This window comes from Heteronotia binoei, chromosome 4 (genome assembly GCF_032191835.1).
Source record: "Heteronotia binoei isolate CCM8104 ecotype False Entrance Well chromosome 4, APGP_CSIRO_Hbin_v1, whole genome shotgun sequence".
Classification (NCBI taxonomy): domain Eukaryota; kingdom Metazoa; phylum Chordata; class Lepidosauria; order Squamata; family Gekkonidae; genus Heteronotia; species Heteronotia binoei.
The window spans coordinates 68,923,829-68,950,902 of NC_083226.1; the positions used below are offsets into that span (position 1 = coordinate 68,923,829).

Genomic DNA, 27,074 nt, shown 5'->3' on the forward strand with positions numbered 1-27,074 from the left:
AGTGTCTGACTTGACCTCGCTGGTCTTCATGTAGCTGGATGATCATGCTGAGGAACCTTGGGGGACATCCTAAACGTTCCAAGATTTGCCACAGGCCTTTCCTGCTAACGGTATCGAAAGCTTTGGTAAGGTCGACAAAAGTCACATACAGACCCTTGTTCTGTTCCCTGCATTTCTCTTGGAGCTGCCTGAGAACAAATACCATGTCGGTGGTGCTCCTGTTAGCTCTGAAGCCGTACTGGCTCTCTGGAAGGAGTTCTTCTGCAATGGTGGGCACCAGTCTGTTCAGGAGTATTCTGGCAAGGATTTTGCCTGCGATGGAGAGCAGGGTTATCCCCCGGTAGTTGGAGCAGTCTGACTTTTCCCCTTTGTTCTTGTGTAGAGTGATGATGATTGCATCGCGAAAGTCTTTTGGTAGTTTGCCTTGTTCCCAGCAGGTGACAAGTACTTTGTGAAGTGCGCTATGTAGTACTGTGCCCCCATGCTTCCAGATCCCTGGTGGGATTCCATCAACTCCCACTGCCTTGCCACTTTTCAGTTGCTTGATGGCTTTAACAGTCTCTTCTAGGGTGGGGATCTCATCCAACTCTGTTTTCACTGGTTGAAGTGGGGTGAGCTGGATTGCTGAATCTTGAACTATGCGGTTGGCACTGAAGAGAACCTGAAAATACTCCGACCACCGGTTCAGTATGGATAACTTGTCTGTGAGGAGCACTTGGCCGTCTGCACTACCCAAGGGACTCTGAGCCTGATATGATGGGCCATACACTGCCTTCAGGTCTTCGTAGAACCCTCTTAAATCGCCAGTGTCTGCACACAGCTGAGTTCTCTCTGCAAGCTCTGTCCACCACTTGTTTTGAATGTCTCGAAGCTTGCGCTGGAGGTTGCTACATGCAGCGAGAAAGATTGCTTTTTTCCCAGGACAGGAGGGCTGAGCAAGATGTGCTTGGTAGGCAGATCTCTTTTTCGCTAGTAATTCTTGGATCTCTTGATTGTTCTCGTCAAACCAATCCTTGTTCTTCCTTGTGGAGAACCCGAGGACTTCTTCAGAGGTCAACAGGATGGTAGTTTTTAGGTGTTCCCAGAGTGCTTCTGGAGAAGGGTCTGTGGGGCAACTGGGGTCCTCAATTCTTGACTGGAGTTTTGCCTGGAAGGCAGCTTTAACTTCGGCTGACTGAAGGCTGCCAACCTGAAGCTTCCTCCGAGGGATACCTCCTCTCCTGGGTGTGGGTTTAAAGTGAAGACGGAGATTGCAGCGTACAAGACAATGATCCGTATGACATTCCGTACTGGGCATTACTCGGGTGTGTAAGACATCTCGAAGGTCACTCTGGCGCACCAGAATGTAGTCAATAAGGTGCCAGTGCTTGGACCGTGGGTGCATCCAGGTTGTCTTCAGGCTGTTCTTCTGCTGAAAGATAGTGTTGGTGATGGTGAGCTGGTGCTCCGTGCAGAATTCTAGCAGGAGGCGCCCGTTATCATTGCAGTTGCCAATGCCGTGTTTGCCAAGTACTCCTTTCCAGGCTTCCGAGTCTTTACCTACTCTGGCATTGAAGTCGCCAAGGATGATCACCTTGTCCTCTGTAGGGGTCTTCCGTACGAGGTTGCGTAGATCAGCATAGAACTTGTTCTTTTCTGCAGGATCTGCTTGAAGGGTTGGGGCATACACACTGAAGAGTGTTGCATGCTGCTTGTTTTGAAGTGGGAGGCGCATGGACATGATGCGATCTGAGTGACCTGTTGGCAGTTTGGAGGCAATGGAGTTCCTGACCATTAAGCCAATGCCAGAAAGGCAGCTCTCAGCCTTTGACTTACCCGACCAGTAGAGGGTATAGCCAGCACCGTGTTCTTGAAGACTATTTTCCTCAGGGAAACGGACCTCACTGAGAGCTGCTATGTCAATATTCAACCTGAGAAGTTCGTGGGCAACTAGAGCAGAGCGTTATTCAGGGCGACCACTGTCTACTGTGTCAAGCATGGTTCTGATGTTCCAACACGCAAGCTTTAGTCTTTGCACACTTTGTGAGGCAGGTGCATGCCTTTTCTTTGTTGTTATTTTTTGACCGCAAGTAAGGATGCCCGTTGACCGCGGCTAGCCAACTGGGGTGGGGGAGACGAGTTTTGTTTAGGCCACCTTTTCTTGGACCCTCTCCGTGCGGAGCAAGCAGTGCTGTCCCTAGATAAGGCTGCTTGGTCTTTCAGGGTGCTGCTGAAAAATGCTTTCATCTCCGGGTCAGCATCAGACGACCAATACCCTGAACCGCCTACATGCAGGATTGGGACTGTGGCTTCCAGTGGCATCTTCCACCTGCCGTTTCGCCCCTTGCCCATCGCTGCAGGACTTGGTGCGTTGTGTGTTGTGGATGTGGATATGCCCTTCAGGTCTGCGCAGAGGAATTTTTAGGTGAAGCACAGTGTGCGCGGTACTGGCTCCACCCTTTCACCTTGGGCCGGCAGTGAGTCCTCCAGGTGGTAGGTGTTACATTAACGAGCTCTATCTGCCCAGGTTTGATGTTAGATTTTTCCTTCTCTTGGCTGGCGAGGTTGGTGAGCCCAGCCTGCCCATCCGGTTATACCGCTGGACATTCGGTCACACCATGACGTGGAAAACTCTGTGAGAAACGGGGGGGAACCAGCGGGAAGGTGTTGCCACGGATGCAGTAATGCAGGGGAGGCCATTGCAGTGACCATCTGCCAGGCATAGCCAGACAGTGAACACGCGGCGTTCACTACACCGGGAAAGGAGAGGCTATGTATTGCGCATACACTTTCCCTGGGGGGGGGGCAGGATACCCAAGAGGGAGCCCACCCCCCCTCCCCCCACGCATATATGTACTATGGGAAAAAAAGATGGATTTTTTTTCTCTCACCATTATATAAGAAATAATCTGTTGAATATGTGGATGAAATATATGGTCATGAGAGAAAACCGTTATGGATAGTGCCAGCAGAAGTGATAAAAATAACGGCTGAATTGGGTGAAGAGAAGTGGTTGTCATATAATCAGCTATTAAAAATACAAGGCGGTAAAACAGAACTGAAAACTGCGAAAGAGTTGAACAATAAATATTACTGGTTACAAATGCAACAAATAAAGAGTTTGGTGGAAAAAGACATTAAAACTGAAGGAATAAGAACAGAACAAACAGAAATGGAAATATTTCTGCTTGGAGATAATGAAAAATTAATTTCAAAACTATATAAATTGCTTTTGAAATGGTCTGCAGAAGATGAAGTAGTGAAATCTCAAATGATTAAGTGGGCAATAAATGTAAATAAAGAAATACAGATGGAAACTTGGGAATATCTTTGGAAGAATTCTATAGCTTTCAACATGTCATAGTATTAAAGAGAACTGTTTTAAAATGATGTATAAATGGTATATAACTCCTAAAAAGTTGGCAAAGATGAACAATAAAATGCCAGATAGATGTTGGAAGTGTAAAAAACATGAAGGTTCTTTTTACCATATGTGGTGGTCTTGTGAAAGAGCAAAAAAGTATTTGCAGATGATCCAACAAGAAATATCTAGGATCTTGGGATATGAAATCAAGAAAGTTGCAGAGACTTTTCTGTTGGGATTATATATGGAAAAATTTCCAAAAGAAGATAGAACTGTAATTTGGTACTTGCTCTCAGCTGCTAGGACATTGTATGCGCAGTTGTGGAAGCAAGAAAGAATACCAAAGAAATGGGATTGGATTATAAAAGTTATAACATGGAGTGAAATGGACAAACTGACAAGAATCTTAAAAGACTATGATCTAGAAACTTTTAAGTTGGAGTGGAAGAAATTTAGAAGTTATATAGAAAAAGAGTGGAAAATAAAAGGACATTGGACAATTTTTGATGATGATTCTTAAAAGAAAGAAAAATAGATTTTTTTTGTTTTATTAGTTAAGGGTACCTTTAAATATTAGTATTTTAAGTATACAACACCGGCGGGGGTCAAGTAACGGGGGAGGAGGGGTTAGAAAAGTAATATATGGGATAGATAAAAAGAGGTAATTAATAATGCAAGAATTGATTGTTACCATAAGTTTCTGGAATAAAATTGTTTTAAACTGAAAGTCAAAGACATTGTAATCTGTTGCTGTGTTTGAAATTGCTAGACAACTGGCTCCCATGTTGTCTTTTTAACTAATGGGGGTCAAAATTAGGAGGAAGGATGGTAGGGAAAGAGAAGAGAAGGAGGGATGGAAAATAAAAAGGGAAGGAAGAAGCAGGCCAAGGTAGTGGGTGGGCTAGTTTACTTGGGGCTACCCTTGAAGAGTGCTCAGAAGCTGCAGCTAGTAGTTAAGAGTGCGGGCTCTTACCTGCGAGAACCGGATTTGATTCCCCACTCCTCTGCTTGCAGCTGCTGGAATGGTCTTGGGTCAGCCATAGATCTTGCAAGAGTTGTCCTTGAAAGTGCAGCTGTTGTGAGAGCTCTCTCAGCCCTACCCACCTCACAGGGTGTTCTGTTGTGGGGAAGAAGATAAAGGAGATTGTAAGCTGCTCTGAGACTCTGATTCAGAGAGAAGGGTGGGGTATAAATCTACAGTCTTCTTCTCAGAGCTGTTCTCTTAACAGCAATCCTCAGAGAGGTCTCTCAGTCCCACCTACCTCACAGGGTGTCTGTTGTAGGGAGGGGAAGTGAAAGGAGATTGTAAGTTGCTCTGAAACGGCGAGTGAAGGGTGGGGTATAAATCCAATCTCTTCTCCTAGAAGAGAAGCTGTGGGTAAGAAGAAAGGGAAGGAAAATGAGAAGAGACAGCTAAAGACAGTTCCAGGGGTTCTTGGAAGGGACTGATTTTCCAGATTCATTTCATTCTGGCTTCACGGCAGGATTGGAACAGAGGCTGCTTTGATTGATGACATCTACTGAGAACTGCACAGGGAAAATGTGACCTTGCCAGCTTTACTGGATCTCTCTGGCTTTTGATGCTATCAACCATCGTATCCTATGCCTCAGGGACTAAGGTGCACCCTGTTAAAGTGGTTTGAGATGTATTTGGGGGGAGGGTTAGTCTCAGAAGGTAATGCTGGGGGATTCCTGCACTGCCCCATGGCCATTGACCTGTATGGTGCCACAGGGTTCCATCTTATTCCTGCTATGCTATTTAATATCCACATGAAGCCACTGGGAGAGGTTGTAAGGAGGCAGATGGTGTGATGCCATCAGTGTGTGGATGATATCCAGCTCTACCTTTCTTTTCCGCCTAGTTCTGAATATGCTGCTGATGTTCTGAAGCAGTGCTTGGAGTCAGTAATGGTCTGGATGAGGGTGAACAAGCTGAAACTTAATCCAAACAAGGCTGCGTTCTCTGGGTTAGTAGAAAAGCAGACTAGGAAATTCAGATGTCTCCTGTCTTGGATGGGGTTATATTTCCCTTTGAAGAGTCAGTTAACTGTTTGGGAGTGCTGCTTGACACAGTGGGCACCTTAGAAAGCCAGGAGACTGCTGTGGCTTCGAGTGTGTTTGCCCAGCTCTGGCTGGTGCATCAACTGTGTCAGTTCCTGGTTCAGTCGGATCTGGCCACAGTCGGATCTGACTCATGCCTTAGTTGGATCTAGACTGAATTATTGCAGTGCAGTTGACTTGGGTCTCCCCTTGAGGAGTGTTCAGAAACTGCAGCTAATGCAGAATGCTGCAAATAGACTGTTGGTTGGGGCCAGCTTTTTGGAGCATATATCTTCAATTTTACAGTAATTACTCTGGCTACCGATCTGCTCCCAAATCCAATTCAAGGAGTTGGTTTCATCCTTTAAAGCTGTAAATAATTTAGGATTAGGGTGTCTGAGGGATCGCCTTCTCCCATACATTCCTGCCCAGTAATTAAATTTATAGGAAGATGTCCTCCTGACTGTCCCACCAATTAAGTTCACTCATTTGGTGGGTACACAAGAGAGAGCCTTTCCTGAGGCAGCCCCACAACTATGGAACAGCCTCTCCAGTACGGTGCACCCCAATGTCAGTCTTCAGGAGGCAGTTGAAGACCAGTTTATTTAGAACTGCTTTTTGATTGGTTTAGTTTTTAATGTTATTTTATTATTTAAAATGTGTCAGTCTGTGTGCTGACAGTGACATCGATGCAGGTGCACATTCAGCTGGTGCTAAGCCAAGTGTACTTGCTGTCAGTAGAATTCCAGATCTGATTCAAACTGTTGGTTTTAACCTTTAAGGCCCTCAGCGGCCAGGAACCAACATACTTACAGGACAGCCTCTTCCCATATGAGTCCCAGTGGGCCTTGTGCTTGTTAGATTAGCATTTACTGGACATTCCTGGTCCAAAAGACATCCATCTGGCTGTAACCAGGGCCAGTGTGTTTTCAGCCCTGGCCCCAACCTGATGGAATAAACTCCCAATTGAGATCAGGACCCTGTAGGATCTGCTACAGTTCCACAGGGCCTGTAAAACAGAGCTTTTCCATGAGGCCTTTGGGTGAGGTGGTAGACATCATCTGGCCCCTCCTATTATAAACTTGCTAAAATCTGTTGGTCGCTGGACTTAGTGTCAGCTCTGGACTATTCCAGAGCACTGAATCATTTGGAATAACTTCTCTGCCTTGTCCTCTCCTTTCCTACTGTGTCATTGCATGCATGGTGACACCCATAAAATGCTTACTGAAGTATCATCTTGCCCCTTTGGAATATTGATTTTATAGCATTAGAAGTGAGTTTTATTGTATAATGTGTATATACTGTAACCTGCCCTGAGCCTGCTTGCGGGAAGGGTGCAATAGAAATCAAATAAATCAATAAATAAATATTGGCAGTTCCATTTGGAATTTTTAAACTAACTTTTATGAGATTTATAATTGTTTTTGTGTTTTTATGATTATTTATTTATATTGTAAGCTGCCTTGAGTTCCTCAGGGGAGAAACACAGCAAACAAATGTTTTAAATAAATAAACCAACCTTCGGGACCGCCTCTTCCCATATGTGCCTCAGAGAGTACTCCGTTCAGGGTCTCAAAATCTCTTTAAGATCCCCGGACCGAAAGAGGCTCAACTGTCCAGCACTAGAGCCAGAACATTCTCAGTAATAGTCTCTGCTTTGTGGAATGCCCTCCCTGAAGATATCAGGGCCCTGTGGGACCTGCCACAGTTCTGCATGGTCTGTAAGACCAAATTATTAAAACTTGCTTTTAACGGTTGAAGGGAGGTAGCTATTACTTCATAGCACTGACAACCCCATTGAATTTTATAACTGAAACAAGAACATCAGTGAAATTGAAATGCACATCTTGTTTTTAGGATTGTAAATTGTATGAATGATTTCATTATGTATTTTGTTTTTAATGTTTATGTGGTTTAATTTGTTGTTGTAAGCCGCCCTGAGCCCGTCAGGGGAGGGAGGGATATGAATTTGAATAAATAAATAATGCAGAGTGCAGTTAAAAAGAAGATCCAGTCAAAATAGTAAATATTCTTCTTAGAGTGAGTGTGAATAATTCCATAGTGTTGATGAGTAGGATGAATCAGCATGGAGGCACACTTTCTCTAGTGGACTACCCTTTCCTAGTTCCTATTGAGTCCGTCTCTGATTTCAACTCAGCAGCTGTCTGGTAATTTTTTTTTTTTTTTACAATACCTAACCCAGAGATTTTTTTAAAAAAAAATTCTAGTGCTACCCTATATACAAAATTAGACCAAGAAAAGAATGAGACAAGTAAAATCATTATAAAAATATTGCTTTCTATTTTGTTGGCCTCTTTGTATTTATCTGTTGTTCTGTCTCTTTGTCTTAAGTGTTTAACATACAGGAATCTAGATCCCTTATTGGAAGCTTTGTTCTGTTATTTTTCATTTTTTCCATAGCTTCAAAAAAGGCAAGATATGATGAAGTTTGTGATCTCCATATTTGTGCAGACCTGTCCTCTTTGCGTGTTTTTATACGAGAACAAAAACGCTGGATATCTGAAATTCTTGTTGAAGGTAAGAGTGAAGTCTGAAATAATATCTCGAGTAGTTTCAAGACCCATGAGAATGTGTCTTTAAGATTAAACCATCCTTGGTGTACTGATTGATATTGTTATGCTTAGGTCTTGATAGTGAAATGATGATGAAGAAAGCAACAACTGAAATATCAGCCAAGTTGAAGAATATAACTATTATGGATCGTGATGAGGGAGCCCTGTATGCAAAGGTACAATGAAAGTTCAGTTTAAAGTGTTCCTGTCTGTTAGCTAATGGTGCCCACTGTTCTAGACTTTCTACAGAAAACTACATACTTACAATCTAAGTAAAAGTCTTTTGCCTAATATAAATCATAATGTCTATAATCATCTTATTCATCATTGATCTTCTGCCTACATGGGGACTGCGCATGAGCAAGCCTGCCTTTGATAGGTAATTACATCTAAGAGCATCTGGGGGTGCTGCATGTCAAAACCAAACTTGTCCCGTCCAACGGGACCACATGCTCCCACACAGTAGCACCCCTATCCTCAGCTCGTCTTTTTGCTGCCATTCGATTAGGTAAAGCTTTAGAGAGTCTCCTGTGCCATGGTGAGGAATTGTGTGTGGGACTGCATTCAGCAGTCAAAGATGGCTCAAAAAGCTTTATTTATAAGTGCTCCCATTATGGATAATGCCACAGGATAATGAGCATGATCTGTGCCTATTTTGTTTGGGGGAGGAGCACAGTGTAACCACCTGCAAATTGTGCCGAAAGCTTATTCCTCAGGCTCATGGTGATGGAGACTTTAAGCTTAAATATCACTTTGGGAGAAGAAACTTAAGGTTTCAGAGCCTGCAACTTCCTCAGCTACTACTAAGGCAATTGGGACTGTCTCATTGGGTTCAGCTCAGTCTGTACCAGACTTCGGATCCAGCTCACACAGATCTGATCAGACTCACCCTTACCATGTAAACAGTCTGTGTCCTCTGGCCAAGACCAATGGAAAAGGCAAGAAGTCTGCCCCATGTCCATGGTCTCCAGCTCATACTCAAGAACCACTGGTGGGTTTCACATGGTGGCTGGCAAGTGCCACCGAACTCAGGCATTTTTGTAGATAAGGATGTAAAACACGTTCCTTTGTTTTACATGTGAATGATCAATTTCAGAACATGGTTTTTCCCTTTAGCTTAGCCAGTGTCCCAAGGGTTTTTTCTAAGAGTATGGCTTCAGTTAGAGCTCAGACTGTCTTTAGGGATATAACATATTTTCCCTTACTCAAATGACTGGTTGGTGGTGGCAGACTCTAATGAAAATCTGCTGAGAGACTGCACTTTGATCTTGGATCTGTGCCAGAAGCTGAGCCTGTTGGTAAATTGGGAGAAATCCAGGTTAATTCCATCTCAGAGAGTCCAGTTTATTGGCTTCGTACTGGACTCTGCCAGAGGTAGGAGCATTCTACATATTGACAGGGTGCAAGCCATCTCCTCCTTTGTGCATTATTTTGTGGCTGACCAGTTTCAGTTGGTCCAAAATATTCTTCGATTTCTGGGTCTCATGGCTTCAGCCTCTACAGTGTTGCCCCTGACAAGATTATGCATGAGGCTGCTGTACATTTTGTTCTTCAGAGTCTACTACCCTGCTTTACACTCCCCCCCCCCCCACATAGGTTTTCAGTCCCCAGTTTGGCAGTTACTCTGGTGGGCATCTTTGCCAAACTTAACCCAAGATGTTCCCTTTGGATTATCACAGCATGACACTGTATTCACTATTGAAGCTTTGCTGCTGGGCTGGGGAGCTTGTTCCGAGAGCTTCTCGGTCAGAGAACCTGGTCTGCAGGAGAGAAAAAAAGTCACATAAATTTACTGGAACTCAGAACAGTGCTTAATTCCCTTATCAGTTTTGCAAATATTCTTCAAAACTGCTTTATTCTTCTCCAAACAGACAATTAGATTATCATATCCTGTGTAAACAAGCAGGGCACATTGGTGGCCGAAGATCTTTGTTGGGGAGCAGCCCTAGTGTGGCAGGCAGTGCTAGGCCTCAGTGCCTCTTTCTAGGCTGTCTATATCCCAGGGAAGCTGAATGGCATTGCAGACAAATTGAGCAGGGCAGGAACCTCTCCCACAAATTACCATGTTATCTCAAACCAGTTTTGTCTCAGTGGGGAACCTAAGGCATGGATTTATTTGCAATGTAGGACACAGCAAAAAAAGTTCAGTTCCCATGGTGGCAGGGGTCCCAGTTCACAGGGAGATGCCTTCCAGCTAGCCTTACCTCAGATTAAAGCATGGAGCGTCAAGGGTCTGGACTAGGGTTTTCTTAGGAGGTATTGGAGGTTTTGTTGAGTTCCGTTAGCCTTCCACCCCTGTAGTGTGTGACGGGCTATAATTACCTATGCAGTTCCCATGTGTGCCTGCACAGAAGATACTCAGTGAAAAATAGTAATAGGTAAGGCAACCCTATATCCTTTCTTAGTGGACTCTGGGCACAGCCTTCATACCAAAGAGTCAGTGATAAATCCCATAAGCTTAATGTCAGCCATTGGATCCAGCATTGTAAAACTGTACCCTATGCTGTGGGAAAATAAAAGGACAAAGACTTAGCTTTCATTTTTGTCAAAAATATTAAAAATTACAATATTAACAGTTAACACTTTTTTTTCCAATTTCAAGGCTCTATATATTACTGGAAAAGAAGTCTTCAGTTTCAGACTAGTGTCTTATGTGGATGCTACAGATGGTGTTGCTTACACTAATATGAATGCTGTTGACAGCCGGGTTTACTTAACAGTTGGCTGTATTCAAATTGTTTTTGTCAACAAATTTGTTTCTGCTGTTTTGGTGAGTTAAGACTTCATTTTCATGTTTTGTCTTAGCAAATATTGGAAGAATATCCACAGTGACTTACAAGTAAAACTATACCATACTGCTTTAGAAGACTAGCAGGATCCTATGGAGAGGTTGCTCCAGTCTAAGCTGATATAAAGCAATTGACTTAACATTAATGGAATAACTCTTTGTAGGGTGTACTATAGAAAAAGCTTCAACTGGAATGGTGTATTTCCAGTTACTGCAGCTCATGTTCTGATGTTGAACTATGTTACTAAACTATAGAGAGAGTAATCCTGAGCAGGTCTATTCAGCATCCTAAGGTCTAGTCAATGGCGTTTACTCCCAGGAAAGTGTTTTCTGGATTGTGCTGTCTTTTATTATGGGGTTTGGGTTTTTTTACTGATATAATTATGCAAACAGGATTGGGGTTTGAAAATGATGTTTAAATTCTGCATTATTTGAGGTGCATTGTTAGACCTCAAACTTTTAACTGCATAATATTAAAGTCAGGATAATCATATGATATGCTTTCCCCTTTGTTGTGTCTTAATTAATTAATAATGAATCCACAAAAAAAAATTACTCTTCATTTTAAGTCAAGGCATCATTGTGTTGTAAATTAAGCTACAGAGAAAGAAGTACTTTTCTCCCTTTCTCACAATACAAGAACTCGTGGGCATTCGATGAAATTGCTGAGAAGACAGGTTAAAACAGATAAAAGGCAGTACTTCTTCACACAAAGGGTGATTAACTTGTGGAATTCACTGCCACAGGAGGTGGTGGTGGCCACAAGCATAGCCACTTTCAAGAGGGGTTTAGATAAAAATATGGAGCAGAGGTCCATCAGTGGCTATTAGCCACAGTGTGTGTGTGTGTGTGTATATATATATATATAAAAATTTGCCACTGTGACACAGAGTGTTGGACTGGATGGGCCATTGGCCTGATCTAACATGGCTTCTCTTATGTTCTTATGATGAGAAAAGCTAACGCAAAATCAGAATTAGAAGTCACACACCAATGCAAACATTGGATGCTTCAATGTTATATAATGCTAGTTTGCTAATTTGTTCATGTTGCAGAATTAGATCAACCTTCTAAATGATGGTTGTTGTACAAAATTAACAACACTACATTTCTTGGCTTCCAGCATTAGATTTTTAGGAATCTGGGCAACCTTATACTTCTAGTTCAGTTCAGACCTTTTATGGCATAAAAGCAATAATGATTCACAATCAAAAGTAGATACAAAGGCCTTGAAGTATAGTAAGAACAATACATAAAACAATCAATTAAAATAGCAGCCAATGATACAAATCAAGAGTAGACACCCAGCAATTAAAATACAGTAGTATGCCTAGGTTTAATTTTATAGGCTTCTACTAGAATTTCACAACACATGTAGTAATGTAGGGATTAACATCTTCTAAAAAGTAGGTTAGAGTTTTCCTTTTAGCAAATACATTGTGTTGGAGGTATTCAGCTAAAAATTGTCTACGTTGTAAGGCCAGGAAAGGACATTCTAAAATAATATGGGATATAGAATCAAGGACTCCTAATTCACATGGACATTATTTTGGAGAGGTATCTGTTTAAACCTAAAGAGAACGGTTGATGGGAAGGCATTTAAATGTGCCAGAGTAAAAGTCCGATGATGGAATGGGGAATCTAAAGTTAAAAAATAATGAGATATCTTCCCATGTCTTTGGAATATACCTAGATTGGCTGCAGAGCAAACGGGGATGTGAGGGGAACACTTTTTGGTATTTGTGATCCATAAGCCTAAATTGGATTGTTCTTAAAATATATACAGTATGTCACAGAAGTGAGTACACCCCCTCACATTTTGTAAATATTTAAGTATATCTTTTCATGTGACAACACTGGCTACTATGTAAAGTAGTGAATCTACAGCTTGTATAACAGTGTAAATGTGCTGTCCCCTCAGAATTACGCAACACACAACCATTAATGTATAAACAGCTGGCAACAAAAGTGAGTACACCCCTAAGTGATAATGTCCAAATGGAGCCCAAAGTGTCAATATTTTGTGTGGCCGCCATTATTTTCCGGCATTGCCTTAACCCTCTTGGGCATAGAGTTCACCAGAGCTTTACAGGTTGCCACTGGAGGGTAAAGGTGATGGACTGGCCAAGCATGTCTCCAGACCTAAACCCTATTGAGCATCTGTGGGGCATCTTGAAATGGAAGGTGGAGGTCCGCAAAGTCTCTAACATCCACCAGCTACGTGATGTCATCATGGAGCAGTGGAAGAGGACTCCAGTGGCAACCTGTGAAGCTCTGGTGAACTCTATGCCCAAGAGGGTTAAGACAATGCTGGAAAATAATGGTGGCCATACAAAACATTGACACTTTGGGCTCCATTTGGACATTATCACTTAAGGGTGTACTCACTTTTGTTGTCAGCAGTTTATACATTAATGGCTGTGTGTTGCGTAATTCTGAGGGGACAGCACATTTACACTGTTATACAAGCTGTAGACTCACTACTTTACATTGTAGCCAAGTGTCATTTCTTCAGTGTTGTCACATGAAAAGATATACTTAAATATTTACAAAATGTGTGTGTGGGGGGGGTGTACTCACTTCTGTGACATACTGTAATTGGTCACATAAGAAGGAGGTTTACAAGATAATGCATGGAATGGAGAAAGTAGAGAAAGAAGTACTTTTCTCCCTTTCTCACAATACAAGAACTCGTGGGCATTCGATGAAATTGCTGAGCAGACAGGTTAAGACGGATAAAAGGAAGTACTTCTTCACCCAAAGGGTGATTAACATGTGGAATTCACTGCCACAGGAGGTGGTGGCGGCCACAAGTATAGCCACCTTCAAGAGGGGTTTAGATAAAAATATGGAGCACAGGTCCATCAGTGGCTATTAGCCACAGTGTATGGAGCACAGGTCCATCAGTGGCTATTAGCCACAGTGTATGTGTGTATATAACATTTTTTGCCACTGTGTGACACAGAGTGTTGGACTTGATGGGCCGTTGGCCTGATCCAACATGGCTTCTCTTATGTTCTTATGTTCTTATGTTCTTAAAAGAGTGTCCACCTCAATACCAAGTTTTTGTAGTTTGAGGATAAATGTAGAGAGACTGTGGCAAGGCTCCTCCTTCCCAACCCGTTTTCTTTCTTGCTATTTTCCACACATCCCAGGGACGCTCCGTCAGCTCCTTATATTTCTAATTGGCTACATTTTTCCTTTACATCTATACTTTGTATGAATACTATTACTGTTTCGCATCATATGAGGAAAAAGGCAGTCTCTGGTTCCTTTTTTCTAAATTGAACAGTCAAATTTTGCATCTGGTGGCTTACTTTATAGAGCAAGGGTGTCAAACATATGACCTGGGGGCCAAATCACACCCCCCGGAGGGCTCGTATCAGGCCCCAAGCAACTAGTTGTCATCTGCTTCCTTCTCCCTCTCTCTTGCTCCCTTCTGCATCACAGCTTGGTTTGCCAGGCTTACTCAATCACACAGGAGCTACAGAACAAAGCATCTAGTTTGTCCATTGGCTGAGGCTCCTTCCTTGGGAAGGAAGGAGGAGAGGAATAGCTCTCTCTATCGCATAGCAGAGCTACTGAACCAAGCATCTCTTCCTTCTTTTGTCTGTGGCTCCTCTCCCTTCTGGTCCCTTGGGGAAGGAAAGATCCAGCGCTTCCTTTGCCTAGTTCCCTGGATCACACAGGAGAGATACAAAGAAAGCGCCTTTTAGACCAATGAGTGCTATTGCTTTAAGCATGTTTTATTTTAAGTTTTTAAAATTTTAATTGTGCTTGTCTGTGTCCTTTATAAAGTTTATATCTCTGCTACCTGGCATTACATTTTATGACACGCATGGCCCTACCTGACAAGGTCTCATTTAAGACGAATCTGGTCCTCATGAGTTTGACACCCCTGTTCTGGAGTATCATGAAAGCACCTTGTGTCCAGAAGTGTCAACTTTAGTCTTTCCTTCTTTCATCCCCTTTTTTGTATATTCCTTTTTATAGTTAAAGGTGTTGTTTTTGAAGACCACAGATTTATATTTGCACCCATATGCGTACATTTCAGTTTCATTTCCCATTTCACAATACAGTTTTGGCACTCGAGCATATATTTATGAGAAAACCACACTGAAAATTTGGGAAGTGTTAATTTGAACAATTATAAATGAACAAAACTAACAGTATTGCTGAAGTGATTCTTTTGGTTTTTTCTAGGCTTTTGTAAACAATTTTCAAACTGCAAAGGAAGCAATTACTGAAGCCACTGTTCAGGCTGCAGAAAAAGCTGCTACTGGTGTAAAGGAACTGGCTCAACAGAGTTCACGAATGGCACTTGATGTCAATATTAAAGCACCTGTTGTCATAATACCACAGTCAGCATTATCTACAGATGTTCTTGTTGCTGATTTTGGTTTGATCACTATAAAAAATGAATTTTCTCTGGTTAAAGCTAAAGGTCGATATAATCTTCCACCTGTTCTTGACTGTATCCATGTGAAACTGAGTGAATTGAAATTATACAGGTGATTTTTGATGATTTATAGTCAGTTATCCAAAATTGAATTTTGAAAATAATGAATAAAAAGACAATAATGATTTATAGACAGTTATCCAAAATTGAATTGTGAAAATAATGAATAAAAAGACAAGCAAAGTATTGCTAGGATGTACTGTGTTCTACAAATAAACCAAACAGAAAGATAGTGTTACTCACAAATGTTATTGTTTAAGAAGAAAATCATCACTATTTCCTTGTTCTTTTATGTAATATCTCTTAACTCCAGATCTTTTTTGTATTATTCTGGAAACACAACATACAGTATTATCTGTGTATTCTAAATTAATTAAAACTGCACTCTTGAATACATGCACTGCAATCTTAAGTGAACTGTTGCACTGTTGTTAATTTTAATTTCTATTTACAGATCAAGCATTGTAAGAAACTTACTGCAAAAAGAAGTACAGCTGCTACAACCATTAAATCTTGAAGTAATTATTGAACGCAATTTAGCTACTATCTGGTATTATGAAATTCCTGATATTAAAATATTTGGACATCTTAAACCAATGAATGTAAGTTTTTTGTTTAGATATCTGTTTTGTATGAACTGTTAACCTAGCTAACCAAACATTATATATAAAAATTATAGTTACTTTTAAGTGGAGGTGGAATGAAATAAATTATCCTTAGTATTTTTGTTACATCAGTCTTCCAGTTCTGCCCTGCAGATGTCACAGCCAGTCAGTGATCTCAGAGTCCCTGTTAGGATGGCTGCAGATCAAGAAAATGCAGTTCATGACCAAACCACAAACAGAGCTGGTTCCTTTAAATGGGGAACCACAGTCTCTTTAAGTGGGGTTTGGAGAAAGCCCCCCAAAACAGCTGAATGACGAGGAGCACCTTGCTCTCTGCTGCTCAGCTGTTTGGGGCTGTCTTATGCAGTCCTGTAGAAGACAGCCTGAAACAACTGAGTGACTGGGAATGCCTTCTTTTGGGGGGAGGGCTGTCTTCTGCAGTCCCTTTGCAGTTTAAAGGGTTTGTCTAAGATAATCTGAAACAGCTGAGAGGTATGGAGCGCCTCCCTTTTGCTTAGCTGTTTCTGTGGCTCTTGCAGGGAACAGAAAGCAGGGGTTTGTCCACCAACTGCCATTAACTGCTTTAAAAGTAGACCCTGATGAAATTTGGTTTGCAAGCCATAAACGGCAAAATTTGATACTGAGAAGCTCCATCAAAGGATTTTTGTGTCCCGACCACTGGGCATGCTCACGGACCCATCCGCACATGCCCAGTAGGTGGGGCACCAAGATCCCGCCAGTTTTTTTCTGACCACCGCGCTGTTGAGACTTACCTTCGGCTCTCTGGTTTTTGGAAAATTATTCATCAAGTTTCTAGTAGTTTTCGCCTTTTGTCTTCTCCATCATCGTCTGTTTCTTCCTAAAAAAAAAAAAGACTTATCCTCGTGTCTCCACGAGTCCGGGCTTCGGTCAACCTTCACCCCGTTCCCTCCCCCCCCCCCGGTGGCTTTCGGCTTCCGGACAGTGGGCCTACTGTCTATGTGGGGGTTCTTCAAACGGTGCCTCAAGTGCGGCAGCAAGCTCGCCCCGACTGACGGTCACTCCCTTTGCTTGCTTTGTGTGGGAGAGGGGCACCGCACTGATTCCTGTGGTCACTGCTTAAAGTTCAACAAGCAGACCAGGAAAAATTGAGCTGCGAGGCTTCGAGTGGCATTACTTCAATCGGTGTTAGCTCCTCAGCCAATGGAACATAGCTCGGCACCAGGGTCTTCGGACTAATCGGCACCGATGGCTATTCCGACGCCAACCAAGACAACGACATCTACGCCGCAGACCAAAACGGCACATGGCTCCAAGTCTTTGACCGCTTCGTCGAAATGCAAGCGAGACAAGGAGCACAAAGCATAAAATAAGCATAAGTCAGCTGCGACGGGGGAACGCGCCTCCCCGACTCCATCGGAGGTTTCCCTTGAAAGGGTTTGACTGATGCTTAACAAGGCACTACCCGATCTGTTGCCACTGAGACTTGTACCTCCCAAGATCCTGGCTTCTCTGCGCTGGAAGGACCCCATGCCCCGCAGATCCCCTTCCTCATCGGCCCATGTCTTCGACACCAATGTGGAACAAATTGATCTTACACAGCGCTCCTCAGGGTCGGCACGAGGAAGCAAAGATGATTCCCCGGCTCAACCCCATCAGTGTTGTTCGCCCATTCGTCGGGACAAGCCTAGCTTTCTGGATGAAGGGGATCGCCCTCGGCACGATGAGAACAGGTACCAGTAGCACCATAGTGTGCTTTCACCTTGAGAGCATGCACAGGACTACCCTTTCCAGCCCTATCATCCACCTTTTTCCTGGCATTACCCCCGGGACCTGCCAGAATGGGATCAGTGTTCGGCTTACCACTCTGCAGATCAACGCCGTGAGGACCCTAGACCATTGAGATCGGCATCGGCTTTGAAACGCCCGTCCACACTGATTCTCACCCGCCCATCTGAATCCAAACCTTCGGATGCTGAGGAGTCGGCTGGTTCAATTGGCGCCGATTCTGATCAACATCAGTCTGAGCCTACACCATCGACACCAGTGGCTGATGATGCCCCAGTTTCTCTCTCGGAGGATCTCAAGTCCTATGGGGACTTAATTAAGCAGATGGCTACCTCCCTGGGTCTGTCGATTTAGCAACCCCAACCCGAGGTCAACGACCTAGTTTTTGACATTGTTCAACATGATGTCTCTACTGCTGTCGCTCTTCCTCTCACCAGCATGCTTTTACAAACTGTCACAAGGGCCCTGGGAAAAACCATCCTCCCTGGCAGCTTCCATGAAACGCTTAGACCACATGTATAATATCCAAGAGAAGGGAGCTGAATTGCTGTTTAACCACCCCAAGCCCAACTCCCTGGTGGTTACATCTTCATCCAAGGGCAAGCACTGTGCATCCTCTCCCCCTGACAAAAAGGGAAAGAAGATAGACGTGTTTGGAAGAAAGTTTTATGCCACTGTGTCGCTAGGGATCAAGACTACCAATTATCTTACCTGTTTGGGACGTTATCAGTTTGCCTTATAGGACACAAGGTCTGCAATCGAGGACCTCCCATTCGATGGTTCTGGTCTATTCCACTCTTCGACCGATACCACTCTCCAGGACCTGGATAAGAGTATTAAGGCTTCTCGTACCCTGAGTGCTTCTTCATCCACATGTCCTTTTAGACAAAAGCCATATTCTTGCCCGTGGTCATGTAGATCTCAGAGCCATTCCTCCCCTGATCAACCCTGGTGGAACCGGTCCCACTTGCAACAGGGAAAATCATTCCCACCTAAGCAGAAATTTCAAGGACAATTCCGGCAATCCCGCTCAAGACAGCCTACCAACCCCAAGCAGAGTCTTTGACTTCCCCAGTATTGTTACTCCAGTCGTTCCAGCACCGTCACCCCGGGAAGCACTCGGCTATCTCCCTTTTTCCATGCTTGGGAGAGTATTACAACAGACTCTTGGGTACTTACAATCTTCGCTCGGGGGTATGCAATCGAGTTTCAAGAGTCACCACCCATCCCACACGTCATTGTTACACTTCCCTTGGAGGCCTCTGTTGTGAGCCGCCCTGAGCCACTTTTGTGGGAAGGGCGGGATACAAATCATAGAATAAATAAAATAAATAAATAAATACCGAAGTCTAATCTCTCCTAAAGAAGGGAGCCATCGAACCCATCCCACACACTCTGCAGGGTTTTACTCCCATTATTTCACTGTTCCAAAGAAGGATGGTGGACTTCGGCCTATTATGGACCTCTGGGGCCTGAATGAATGCATTGTGTACAAGAAGTTCAGGATGACTACATTATTTCAAATCCTCCCACTATTGGAGAACTCGTGGATGGTGACCATCAATCTCAAAGACACGTACTTTCACCTGTCCATACGGCTGGGTTACCATCAATACCTCCATTTTGCAGTGGGTGCAGATCACTACCAATATACTGCCCTTCCATTCAGTTTGTCAGCGGCCCCCAGGGTCTTTACCAAGGCCATGATGGTTATGGCAGCTCACCTCCGACTGTTAAGGGTCACTGTTTTTCCCTACATAGACGATTGGTTGTTGGTGGCCGGCTCCAGCTCCCTGCTATTGAAGCACATCCAAATAGCGTTGAAGATGCTAGAATCGCTGGGCCTCTGCTTGAACCTCCTGAAATCCAATCTGATACCCAGCCAGGGAGTACCCTTCATTGGGGCCCTCATAGACTCCACTGTCTGCAAAGCTTTCCTCCCAATTCCAAGGGCTCAGATATTGTCGTCAATGGCGTGCTGCATTGGGACCTTGGGAAGGACTTCCACTCATTCCATCCAGCGGCTTCTGGAGCTTATGGCTGCTACGACAGCAGTCATATCACTGGCAAAGCTCTGTATGAGACCTCTGCAGTTATGGTTCCTCAAGGTATTTAAACCGTCATGCCACTCTCCTGCAGGCATGCTCACGCTGCCGTCGTCAGTCCTACACTCCCTCCGTTGGTTGGGGGATCTTCCCAACCTTCTGGAAGGTGCTCCATTTCTACTACCTTCCCCCACAGAGACGTTGACGATGGATGCCTCTCTTCTGGGATGGGGAGCCCACCTCAGAGGCCTAACTGTGGGAGCTACTTGGGACCTATCGCAGCGGGCTCATCACATCAGTTATTTAGAACTTCTGGCAATTTGGTTTGCTCTTCAATCCTTCCTCCCTCTAGTGAGGGGAAAATCCATCTCGATACTGATGGACAATACAACGGCAATGGCGTATATCAATCGACAGGGCTGCACAGTGTCAAAGAGTCTGTGTCGTCTTGCGATGAACATTTGGCTGTGGTGTCTGGATCAGGGGATTTTTCTTTGTGCCATACATATTCCGGGTACCCTGAATGTCCAGGCAGATTATCTGAGCAGAGGGGGAGCACAACTACACGAGCAAGAATTGAACCCACTCTACCTCACACCAGTACACAGCTTGGGGTCACTCCGAGATGGACATTTTTGCCACTCGTTACAATCACAAGTGTCATCGCTTTTGCACTCGGGGGGGCCTGGATCCCCTGTCAGAGGGCGATGGCCTCCTTCTCGATTGGTCTCGCAGCTTACTTTATCTGTTTCCGCTCATCCCTTGCTAACCAGGATTTTGATCAAGATAAAGAGGGAAGAGCCCAGCTGCATTCTGATAGCCCCTTGGTGGCCACGTCAGTTGTGGTTTCCACTTCTCCTCCAGCTGTCTCAAGGACAGTCGCTGCTTTTCCCGAAGGAGCCGGATCTCCTCTTCACCAACGGGGGCAAGACATACCATCACGACATCCCTCACTTGAAACTAACGACTTGACTCATCACTTAGCACCTGTTTCTGACAGGATTGACTTTGTTTTATTAAACAGTAGAAAGCCATCTACCAGAAGAGCCTATAGTTTGAAGTGGAAGCGGTTTGGTTCTTTTGTTCCTCCTCCTCAGCTCCCTCTGGATCAGACTAGTCTTTGCACAATTTTTTCATTCTTATTGCATTTATTGGACTCTGGTCTTTCGTATTCATCTATTAAGTTATACCTGGCATCGATATCAGCATATCACGCCCAAATTGAAGGCTTTTCCATGTTCTCACACCCTGAATAGAGATTTTCCGGAGAGTATGAATTTAGACGGGCAGGACCTAATTGCTTATTGTATTTTGCAAAGTTTTCAGCAATGCATACAGTTAGTGTTCTTTAATATGAAGTTCTTTGATGTTTGCTTATTTAGATAAGTTTTCAATATGTATTGCAGATTTATGGTTTTAAACTACTTAGAATTGACAGATGTTACCTGAATTCCTCTGAAAGCAAATTGTGATATCTAATGTGTAATTTTCTAAATTGTTCTATTTCCATGCAAAACTAAGCAAGCCTTTAACTTTTTTTGAGAGAGAGTACGAAATAGCTGATAAATTATAATGGTTAGTAAAGGGTGTAGTGGTTAATTTCACAGACTCTTATCTGGGAGAACCAGATTTGATTCCCCACTTCTCCACATGCACCTGCTAATGTGACCTTGGGTCAGCCACAAGTTCTCTCAGGGCTGTTCTACTCAAGAGCAGTTCTCTGAGAACTCTCTCATCCCCACCTACCTCACAGGGTGTCTGTTGTGGGGATGAGAAGGGAAAGGAAACAAGATTTGTAAGCCGCTCTGAGACTCCTTTGGTTAGCAAAAGGCGGGGTGTACATCCATTCTCCTCCTCTTCTCTCTTTGTTTCTGTCTAATCAGACTGTATTTTCTGTCTCCATTCTACTGGAGGGAGCGTAGTGGAGATTGAGAGTAACTGTTGGAATTTTATGCTTTATCCTCCACTTCATTATTGCAAAAAAGAGAAGTGAAGAGTGGTATCTTGTAATGACGGTCAAGCACCCACATTCTGATCATCAGTCAGGTTGACTCACATTCTGATAATCAGTCATGATCAGAAGCAAGTTTGCTGACACACTGCTCATGCCTATTCATTGCAAATAGGAATTTTTTTCTCTGCATCCCCCACCATTGCAATGACACAGGGAGAAGCTTATAGGGAGGAGTCAAAGCTGCCTTTTACTTGGTTGGAGGATTTGCTGAGAACTGGCTTCTGATATTCTTTCACTGCTGAAATACCACAGTGTCTCCTATGGGGTATTGCAGAATTTCCCAGGGCTAGGTGGAGACAGAAAACAGTCACTACCTCATCTCTTGTTTTGATAAACTTGATGTTACTCTGGCCATACAGGGTCTAACCAAGTTTCTGAGATGGGCAAGGAAGAGGAATCAGACTGCCCCAGGAAACTTTGCTGGAGCAGAAGCTAACTTTATTAGGGTTTGTAGAATCTTTCGGGATCAAGTGCCGTGTTCTACTGGAGAAAGTTTTCCTTCCAGGCGTTTCGTTCTCCGCTGCGGAGAACATCCTCAGTGGCGTTGCAGCCGGAGCAGGCGCTCAGACCTTGCACAGCAGCCAAGAAGGTCTGAGCACCTGCTCCGGCTGCAACGCCACTGAGGATGTTCTCCGCAGCTGAGAACGAAACGTCTGGAAGGAAAACTTTCTCCAGTAGAGCATGGCACTTGATCCCGAAAGATTCTACAAACCCTAATGATGTTACCAGCCGTGAAAAACTGAAATCTTTGAAGTCAGAAGCTAACTCTTAGTCAGGAGATCATACTTCAGTGCATCCCTGCTGAGATGCTACAGTCCCTGAACTTAAAATCAGATGCTGCCAGCTCCCACACGGGGGAACTTTGCTGTGTCCTAGCCTTGGAGGGATGTGTTCTGGCCCAGTTTCCTGAGGGAAATTAGAAGCTAACTCTCAGCTAATCCTGCTCTCTCATAAGCATACAAGAGGGTTTTTGAAGTCAACAATAGGGCAGCCTCAAGTCTGTTTAGGAGTTGTTTAGTTTGTGTAGAGATCTGAAGCTTGGCCTCATTGCTAAAAATGGCTGTTGAAAACAGTATGTTGGGCTAGTGAACATGATTATAATGAAATTCTCATCATACCTGGTTTCCTATGAAGCTGAGTAGAACATGTTCAAATTAACATGAGATCTCCCTGCCTCCTCATAGTGCCCCCTCCAAGGAATTGTGAAAGGAGCACAAGTCTAACACTTACTTCTTTTTCGCTTCCTCCTCCTGGTAGATCTTCTTTGCGGTCTCTGTGCTTCACTCTAATGGGATATAGTGCGCCTATGCCAATCTTGATCGGTATTTCTAAAGCCTAGAGGAAAGAATTTTCACACCCCTCCCAATTGGCATGCGCAGAGCCTCCACTGCGCATGCCCACTGGGATGGGTGTGAGGATCCCGCCAGTTCCTTTCTGACTGCTGCACGGATAAGAGCTTACCTCTTCCTCTCATTGGTACTCAATCATTTTTCTTCCTTTTTTCTCCTTAACTTCGTTATCTGAAAGAAATTGATGAGTCAAACCCTCTGTTGGTTCTTCTCCTTCTGGGGAGGGAAATCCCTTTTTCTCCATACATCCCGCAACCCTACCATCGTTGCATGGAAAAACTTTGGGGTGCTTTAAGTGCTACAAAAAGTGCGGTAGCAAGCTCCCTCCACTTGAAGGCCACGACCTTTGCCTACTCTGCCTTGGGGAAACCCAGAAACTGGAGACTTGTACACATTGCGCAACGTTTTCTCGGCAAACCCAAAAAAAACCAGGCAGTGAGGTTTCACACAGCCTTATTGGATGCTGCACTTACAGCCCCTACTATGGCATCTCAATTGGACACAGTGCACGCCTCCACGCCAACTCTGTCCACATCCACAGTGCCAGCTCAATCTGATGCTGACCGGATGGTGCAGAAACGCCGAATCCTGGCAAAGAGCATAAATGGCACAAGGACAAGAGCCACAAGAAGGACTCTGCTAAGAGCTCTCATGGCCAAATGGGTGAGCAGCCTGCCTTGTTCCGAGTTGTGGAACCGGGTACTCTCCCACCTCTCTGGCTTCTAGATTTGCCAATTAAACAACTGGTACAGTTGGAAATTCAGACCCAAGAGATTGCCCTTTCTGACTTCAAAATTGACCTCACCCAGCAAACCTCTAACTCCCTCTCATCAGGAATGGAGAGCAGTCCACAGGCTAAAATGAATCCTCCACTCTGAATGGATACACCGAAAGATCCTCCACCTCGACAACCTGAGAAGCTGGTGGAGCTCCCAGCACTGAAGCCTCCAGAAGACCATCTTTTTCCGCCACCTCCACCCTCCAGCTGGGATCAACAGAAGTGGCAATACCTCTTCGGGGCCTATCCAATGCCATCCACCTTCTCGTGGCTCTCGCGCCCACCACCAGACTGGGATACTCAGTCCTTGGCCTCCTACGACTCCTGCCATTGCAATGCACTCTGCACTCTGAACCCCAGACCCTCTGGCACTGAAAACCTGCCCCAGTGAATGAGCACCTCCGGCACTAAAGAAGGTTCCACCATGACCAACAAGATTGAAAACTCCGACAGCTGCCAGGACTTTCAGAAGGGGAAGCCTCATCCCACTCTGATGAATTCAACAACAGTCATTAGGAGACTCCAGAGTCTGGTGCGGAACCTTCTCTTCCACAACATCTCTTAGAGGAAAACCCCGTCTCCCTGTTGGAGGGCCTCCGGGCCTATGGAGACTTTGTTAAATGCATGGCTCAAGCACTTTCCTTACTGGTCACACAATCTCAACCTGTCATTATGGACATGGTTTTCGACATCGTTCAATGGGATGCATCGACCCTGGTAGCCCTACCGATGAGTTCTGTCCTTCTCCAAGCTGTGAAAGCCCCCTGGGCGAAACCGGCGTCCGCACCAATCTCATCCAGACATACAGACCACATGTATAAGATCCAGGAATCGGATGCAACTTTCCTCTTCAGCCACCCTAAACCTAACCCAGTAGTTATGTCCTCGTCATCAAAAAACAAGCACACACATTCCTCCCCACCAAACAAGGAAGGGAAGAAGCTTGTCTCCATTGGCCAAAAGGTATCTTTGGCAGGAGCCCTTGGCCATTAAGACAGCCAACTATGAAGCCTGCATGGCAAGATACCAGTATACACTGTGCGAGAGATTATCCAATGTCTTACCATCATTGCCAGATGATGAAAGGCAGGAACTTAAGCATCTCCAAAAAGAGGGCATTATCTTAGCTAAACAACAGGTCAGTGCTGCCAAGCATTCTTTGGATGTCTTTGCCAAGATCCTCACCACAGCTGTCACTCTTCAATGACATGCTTGGCTCTGGATCACAGTCCTACCACAGGATACAAGAGCTTGGGTGGAAGACCTCCCCTTCAAGGGTGATGGCCTCTTCAGTTCCATGACCGTGGTACTCCAGCACTTGGACAAAAGTATTAAAACCTCCAAACATTTAGGAGTTTCCTCCTCGTCCCAGTCCAAACCGAAAACCTGGAACACCCTGGGCTTGAAAAACCTACACCAAATCTTCACCAGAACAGCCATGGTCGCCCAGACCTCAACAGAGCCCCCCTCCAGGTCTTTCTATGGGTCAAAGTTGAAAATCTTCATCGTGGTCTCTGTGCTATCCTACACATGGGTTTTCCGCCTGGAACAAACCCTACCTCTGAGAATTTAAAGCTAGCCTAGCCGTTTATTTTGGCATGTATTCCCTCTCGTCCTGGGGAGCAGGCATCCATTTTGCATGCCTGGAGCGAGGGGGAGGCACTCCACCCACCCAGTTTCTTTCTAACTGCCGTTTGGAATAGCCTCTCCTCGTTGCGTCTCCTCAACTTCACCTAGCCTTGTTTCTGTCTTCAAACCTACTTCTTCGTCGTCATCGTCATCTTTGTCTTCAGACTTCTACGGTATTGTTAAAAAAAAAAAAGAACTTTACCTCCCTTTACTATCGTCCTTTCCCTCCCCCCCCCCCCGCCTGGGCGTATGGAAGGGAAGGATCCTAAAATGACTTTCAATAAGCGTACTCGGTGTGGGACCAAAATCCCCTGAACAGACGGACACTCGGAGAGCCAGTTTGGTGTAGTGGTTAAATGTGCGGACTCTTATCTGGGAGAACCGGGTTTGATTCCCCACTCCTCCACTTGCACCTGCTAGCATGGCCTTGGGTCAGCCATAGCTCTGGCAGAGGTTGTCCTTGAAAGGGCAGCTGCTGTGAGAGCCCTCTCCAGCCCCACCCACCTCTCAGGGTGTCTGTTGTGGGGGAGGAAGGTAAAGGAGATTGTGAGCTGCTCTGAGACTCTTCGGAGTGGAGGGCGGGATATAAAGCCAATATCTTTTTCATCTTCTTCTCTGTGCTTATTTTGTTTGGCGGAGGCCCACAGGACCAACACTTGTACCCATTGCAGTCAATTCGGGAAACAGGCCAGAAAGAACCGCACTGCTAGACTAAAGAGTTATCTCTTAGAGTCTTCATTGCGGCCTGTGATGTCGTATGCTTCTGGGTCCCAAAACTCACCACCTTCCTTGACTCCGCAGAGGGACGTGGTCAAACCGGCAGCTTCCGTGTTAGGCTCCCAGTAAGCCTAAGTCCGGGAAACACATTAAAAAGTTGGACGACTCCAAGAAAAAAACTGCTTGGAATCTTCGTTGAAGCGACATTCGGAGTCGAAATCTACATCGAAGTCGACTTTGAAGAGTCACTCGGACCCGAGACCATTGGATACCATGACTTCGCATCCGACGACCTCCACAGCACCGACTGTTCCACCCAAACTCTCGATCCCTACCAATATTATTACCGATGAAGTCATCTGTAATTGATCCCTGTCACTGTCTATTCACGAGTCCTTGCCTGAAGACATCTTGGCCACGGAGTCTCCGGAACCATCACCTCGACTCCGAGCTCAACGAGCCAACCTACTTGGGATGCATTCATTCAGTGAGGTATTGGCACTACATATATTCAAAGATTCTGCTGTCTCCCCACTCCATTGGGAGTCCCCAGCTCGTAGGTACCTCGAACGGTCTACAAGTCGGCATAGGGATTGCTGTTATTATTATAGCCTGTCCAGAACTCCATCTCCATATCGACGCCATAGATATTACAGACCCTCCAGATCACCATCTGTGGAACATCGACATCAGTACCATGAGGAATTCCATCAACCTTGGTACCGTGAGGAAACTCATCAATACAGGCACATTGAACCTCAGTACCATGAAGATACACACCGTCATCGGTACCATGACGAAGTTTACTATCAACCCCGACATTTCAGTCAAAAACCGAAGCAAACATCACCAACTCCTTCAACATCTGCTCCATCGAAGCAGCAAACACTACAACCCGACCAACCTACTCTCATAAGTAAGGCCTTACCTTTTTCTATGCCTACACATGACCGACCTCCAACTCCCA

At 44.6% G+C, this 27,074-nt stretch overlaps 1 protein-coding gene across 2 annotated transcripts in view; it reads left to right on the forward strand.

Annotated features, from left to right (window-relative positions):
- VPS13A (vacuolar protein sorting 13 homolog A) overlaps positions 1–27,074 on the forward strand; it is a 313,415-nt gene that overhangs the window by 133,578 nt on the left and 152,763 nt on the right. For both annotated transcript variants that reach the window (XM_060237484.1, XM_060237485.1), the window contains exons 30-34: positions 7,805–7,921; positions 8,029–8,132; positions 10,559–10,726; positions 14,948–15,255; positions 15,658–15,805. In XM_060237484.1, coding sequence (XP_060093467.1) covers positions 7,805–7,921; positions 8,029–8,132; positions 10,559–10,726; positions 14,948–15,255; positions 15,658–15,805 — 845 coding nt within the window. The remainder of the gene's footprint in view (positions 1–7,804; positions 7,922–8,028; positions 8,133–10,558; positions 10,727–14,947; positions 15,256–15,657; positions 15,806–27,074) is intronic.